The 6,000-nt window shown below is 36.9% G+C and overlaps 1 protein-coding gene across 6 annotated transcripts in view; it reads left to right on the top strand.

The window, feature by feature from the left end:
- Nucleotides 1–1,698: 1,698 nt before the first annotated feature.
- The window catches only part of LOC129416870 (KH domain-containing RNA-binding protein QKI), a 111,803-nt gene continuing 107,501 nt past the window's right edge, over nt 1,699–6,000 (top strand). For 2 of the 6 annotated variants that reach the window (XM_055171295.2, XM_055171294.2), the window contains exon 1: nt 1,701–2,397. In XM_055171295.2, coding sequence (XP_055027270.1) covers nt 2,256–2,397 — 142 coding nt within the window. In that variant the 5' untranslated portion in view covers nt 1,701–2,255. Of the gene's footprint in view, nt 2,398–6,000 lie in introns of all 6 variants that reach the window. The other 4 variants (XR_012372065.1, XM_055171293.2, XM_055171297.2 and 1 more) reach the window with 3 other exon arrangements.

Below are 6,000 nucleotides of genomic sequence, written 5' to 3'. Positions count from 1 at the left end.
TTGGAGAGCTCTTAAAAGTGTTTAAGTCTAGGACTAGTCTAATCCCTGTCCGGGAAACCGCCCCATATATATATATATATATATATATATATATATATATATATATATAAATATATATATATATATATATATATATATATATATATATATATATATATATATATATATATATATATATATATATATATATATATATACTGTATTGCTTGGACTCAACAAAAAATTAACGTAACAGCTTGCATAATTTTTTTTTTTTTTTTAGTCAAGGCAGCTTTCAACATTTTGAGTTAGATGTTAGAAAATTTTGTTAAACTAGATTTTTTTTTTTTTGATGGAAGACAACCAGTCTTAGCATTTTTAGCAAAATGCCTTCTGATTGTAACAGCATGTAATACTTGCTGAGTTTATTCCTACCCAGTCTCCCGTGGTTTCGTGATATAGTCACGTAATTTTTTGATTCTTTTTTCGTGATATTATCACGAATTTCCGAGTTTTTTTGTGATCGTATAACGAATTCCTGTTTTCGTGTGATTATCACGTATTGGTTACTCAACTGCTTTTTCATATTTTTAAACCACTGTCGCTTTGGTTTAGGGTTAGATTTGGTGCTTGCATTAGAATGTCACTTTATATATTGGTTTACACTATTTTTTCAGATTTTTTCTACATTTTTTTTATATGTCGCCTGCCGTTAGGGTTAGAGTTGGGTTTGGGTAGGGATGTCATTTTATGTAAATCTAACCCTAAACCGAAGTGACAATGGTAAGAAAATAGGACAAAACAGTTGAGTAACCAATACGTGATAATCACACGAAAAAATGAATTAGTTATACGATCACGAAAAAACGCGGAAATTTGTGATAATATCATGAAAACAGAATAAAAAAATTACCTATTCTGCACAATGGTAACCTCTTAAAAATCAACAACATAAAAGAAACTCTTTAAAATATCAATGGTACAGAACATACGACATAAATAAGTCTTCTGATGTTTTCATCTTGGTTAGAAATACATAAAATAACACCATATTTCTACGTTTACTCTTACTATCAAGTCCCATGCAAAGCATGCTGGGAAACTAAAACCTGAACTTGAAAAAATTAAGTTATTAAGCTAATTACACTGAATTACTACCACTTAAATAATGTTTTAAACAAACTAACACAGATATTTAAGTTCAAGTTACATACAATATTAAGTTGATGCAATTATCAACATTATTATGTCAGAACAACTCAATAAAAAGTTTTCAACTTAAAATGTTTCATTAAATCAATTAAGAATTTTAACTTGCACCAATACATTAAATTAAGCAGTGGCAATAGTCAGATCATCTGATTATTTTAATCCAGAGTGTTCGAACCATATGAGGGTAAGTAAATCATGACAACATTTTATCTTTTTGGTGAACTTTTCTTGAACATTTTCGTGATATGTATTCCGAAAACATAATAACAGGTTGAATAACAAGTAACTGATAAAATAAGCACAATATTCCAGCCTTACACAGCCTTACAGAGGAAGCATCAAATTCTAGTCTGCAAATGGGCTAATTGTTTTCGGTTGGTTTTCCAAATCTCTCTCTCTCTCTCTCTCTCTCTCTCTCTCTCTCTCTCTCTCTCTCTCTCTCTCTCTCTCTCTCTCTCTCTCTCTCTCTCTCCTCCCACAGTGTGATTTGCTAGGACTCAGTGTGATCATGTGACGGGCTCGAGAGTGCAGGCAGTGCTGGTCTGTAATGTCAGTCTCATTGAGAACGCGCCTTTATTGCGCGTGAGAGACGTTTCCAGTGCCGCACACCACACACACGCACACACAGAGACAAGACTGAGGAAGCTCTGGGGAACTCGCGGGAAAAGGGACATCTTCACCGCGGAAGTTAAGGACAAATCTCTCGCTTAAATCCATCTGAGGGACACCGGGCACGCGGGAGTCGTCTTTCACTTACGAGTAACTTGTGGAATTTACCGGGCATTTTTTTCTTCCCCAAAAAAGAGACCTGGCTTTCCTCTCCACCCGTTTTATTCATTTAATTTCATTTCATCAGCTTCCCTGAAACAGCTGTCATCCTTTGAATCGCAACATCGCAGCAGTCAGTGCACGGCGCCTGAGGACAGCAGCGTTACCCGCGCACGAGCGATAGACACTTGCCTCTTTCCGTTGCGGTTTTATACTCTATTTATTATTTATATCTCAGCCTATTTATTTGGACTTTTCTGTCTGCGTTGGGGCGTCGCTGGTGATTCTTGTGGAATATGGTGGGGGAAATGGAAACGAAAGAAAAGCCAAAGCCGAGCCCAGACTATCTGATGCAGCTGATGAACGATAAGAAACTGATGAGCAGTCTGCCCAACTTCTGCGGGATCTTCAACCATCTCGAGCGGCTTCTGGACGAAGGTAATGGGTTGACGAATTCACTGTCAGATTGAGTGACATGTGTCTGTCAAAACTAGCAATGATGGAAACGACGTGCTGTTTAGGTCTTCAAAAATCAGACATAACGTCGTCGCTTTATGACAAAGCCGTCAGCTTTATTTTGGTCAGTTTTAATTTTACGCTGAGATTCGAGAGTCGGTTCACTTATCCGTGACAGGGCTACCTGTGGCTTGAGAAATTATTTAACAGTGATTCCGTTTGGTGTTATTAAAGTGTATTAGATGGCTTTATGCATTAGTTTATGTCTATAACAGTAAACATTTGTTTAGGAGACTTTATTACGTGGTGAAAACAATGTTAAAATTATTATTTATTAACTCTAAAAGGGAATATTTACAATGATATCCAAAGATTAACATTAAGAGACTTGATGTAACGTAGTCCATTTCCATGGTCAAAATACCAACAGAGAAAGTTATATTTATTTTATCTGTGTCGAAATAAGATAAGCTGTCATTGAGAAAAGCTAATGAAGATTTAATAAAAAGTAGCCTAGTAATTTTAATAAAATGTATAAAACTAAGCGGAACTCGCGCGTCCGTGTCTATTCTGACAGATGCTATTTAAATAGTCGCCACTCGCGAGATCTGTATTTAGCCTACAATATTTAACCACATGTGGCAACTAAATAACCCCCCAAATAAAAATAGCACTGCACTTAATAAAGTGACTACGTATGTATAAGATCATCATACAACCATGTGTAGCCTACTTCTTTTAAAGGCAGAGTTTTTTTTATATACTACACAAGTGTTCACGTGGCTTAGTTGTTTACAGTCTATTTGTCGTGTGCAGACTTATATGGTTTTCTTGTGGTTCAAAGTAGTCAACCTCATCTGTACTTTGTGGTTTAGGAGTGATCCTAATTCTTTACAAGCCCCCTGAGCCCATGTACCACAAGTTGTGAAAGAGGTTTATATAATTTAGACCGTTTATAAATGTTTTATAGAGCGGCCTTGACAAATAAAGTTGAGTATGTTTGACAGTGTTTAAAGGATAATAAAATACATGCGAGTTTAGATGTTAATCTATGCAGTTTAAGCCCTCACTGCAGACTAGAGGGCTCTCTCCAACTGTCTATTCCCTAATGTCAAAGCATTTCTGGGAGAGTAGGAGAAAAATCTTGAGATTCGGATATTACATTTTTTTCTGTTATACTACTACAGCAATCACGCCTATTTGTCAAATGCTTTATCATTCGTTTTGCTTTAGAAAATGCCACTGCTAAACGAAAATCTTGCAAAGCAAATTTTCAAGCAAAGCAAATGTAATTTCAGACCGTGATGCACAAGTAATATTTTATAGCCTCCTGAGCAAAATACCTAACGCTTGAAATTACATCCGTAAAACCCCATCATTACTCACATTCCTGTACATTACCGGCTCATTACTCATCATTACCTTCTCATTATATTATTAGGTAGAGAGAGTGTTTATGTTTTTTGACATATCCATGAGCACTACCACCTTCCTTTTCCTTCTGGTGGCCGGTTTGGTAGATTTGTAATTGCTGAGACAAACACAACCCAACACAGACTATGTTTCTAAAGGAATGCTGTTCCTTGGCACCTGCAGTTAAATACCAGGAGACCCTATTCATATGCAAATTTCAGCCAAGTGACGCAGGACCTCTTCTGTGGCGTTGCTTTTAATTGCTATCGTATGTTTAGACTTTTTATAAAACATACACTAATTAGTTAAAAGTGTTTTTCATACTTACTTTTTGGGCATCTTTATAGACCCCTCGGGTGGGCCTACGGCCTGGCTTCACACTTTGTTGCTTTGTAAACTGCAACAGTTATATCACAGTCACTGTCTTGTCAGACATTTACAGGCCTTTTTCTCTGAACCTCACCCTTTCTCCTCTGAATTAAATCAGTGATGGTCGCCTGCGACATAGAAATGTAATCACAAGTACGTGAAAGATTTTACCTGGCAATATAAAAATATTTCACATTTCGCTTGTGAGTCACATTATGAGCTTCACAGGTTTTTGAGTTGGTGAGAATCAGGCATCGAGACACGTCATACCGTTAAATGCAATCTATTTACGCCAGTTTAGTTGAGTTTCCACCCACCTCCATTATGGTTTGTCAGAGTCTAGGTTGTGTAAGTGCATGTATGTCTGAATTGTTGACACTTTAAAGCACGCCTAAGACACTGTCAGACCACAGAGTTAGGAGCGAGTCAGTCTTGTGTTCACGAGAGCGAACTGAGCCATCAGTTTCACTTCCACTATTGGGTCATTGCAGAACTGAGCTCTGACCTCCAATAAAAACAGGGCGCACTGTTTAGATGTGCAAGAATTCATCCGAATGCATTCACGCATGCATGCATGCACGCAGGCCTTAAATAATTTGCTTTGAAGAAAACTAACTATGATAATTAAATCAGAAAATGCGATAAATCCATTCAATGCAAAAGATGCATGCTGTTGTGCTACCCGTGTGCAACCCATACTTTTCAAAAGCTGGGTGGTTTGATGTATAATGTATATTCTGCTGTGCCACTTTGTGGTACCATCACTAAAGCAATGCTAAATCACTGGCTTTTACCAGACTCAGCTCAATCCTGTCCTGATTCGATGAGGAGAGCTTAAATTATGGTCTACGGCTTGTATCGGGGGCCACTACATTGATCATACGTGAGCACATTTTTGGTGAGAATGAAAATAGAGAAATGAATTGAAAATACATGGCATCATCAATAATAGAGAGCGGAGATATTAGAAATGCTCAGGAGTCGTTTGAGATTGCATGTGTGATATTCCCTGTGGGGTGTCGTAATATCCAACAAATCAGCCTCTGTTTGGATGAGAGCTTGTGAATGTGTGCGCTTGTGTTGGCTTGCATACATCTCATAATGTGCATTTATTTTACAGTTTTGTTTGTAACATAATCGTATACAAGCAGTAGCTTGGGAACACTTTAGATTTAAGACTTTTTTACTGTAATCTTTTTGGAAAATGGATATTTGAATATTTAACATCGCTTATTAGGCGTCCAGTGTGCATAACGGCGCTATTGCACATGCTTTCCTCCAACGCTATAAGATCTTATTTTTTATTCCTAAAGTTTGACTTGGTGGTAAGATCTGGGCTGGTAATATTATAGATTTAAAACACAAGAGATTCACATTTATTAGATGGGCTTTATAAAATGAAGAGTGCCTGAGATCCGGTGTTAATATTACGCTTTTGAGGAAGGCACTGACCCCAGGGTTGCGTCAGGGGACTGTCTCTGTACTGTACAGCAAGTGAGGCACTTTGAATGTAAAAACAATTGGTTGAATGAAAAATAATATTACAAATAATTATCTTAAACCTTACAGAGAGTTCAATAGTAACTAGTGGAGTCTGTTTGGGAGGGTCATTTACAACAAGGTATAAAGAGCTGCTTACATTCTTTTGTTTTATTTCAAAATGTGAATATGTAAACTACGCCCTTAGAGAAACCCATATGGGTGATTCTCACGAAATCCAGACGTAGGTGTCCAGCATCAGATTTTTTTAAAAAGCCCTTCAAGCCAATTTTTTTGCACATATAAGATTAAGGTCTAAACTTA

The sequence above is a fragment of the Misgurnus anguillicaudatus genome, chromosome 11, assembly GCF_027580225.2.
Source record: "Misgurnus anguillicaudatus chromosome 11, ASM2758022v2, whole genome shotgun sequence".
Classification (NCBI taxonomy): domain Eukaryota; kingdom Metazoa; phylum Chordata; class Actinopteri; order Cypriniformes; family Cobitidae; genus Misgurnus; species Misgurnus anguillicaudatus.
Note: the sequence above shows the minus strand (reverse complement) of the source record. Positions and strands in the feature narration are given on the sequence as shown.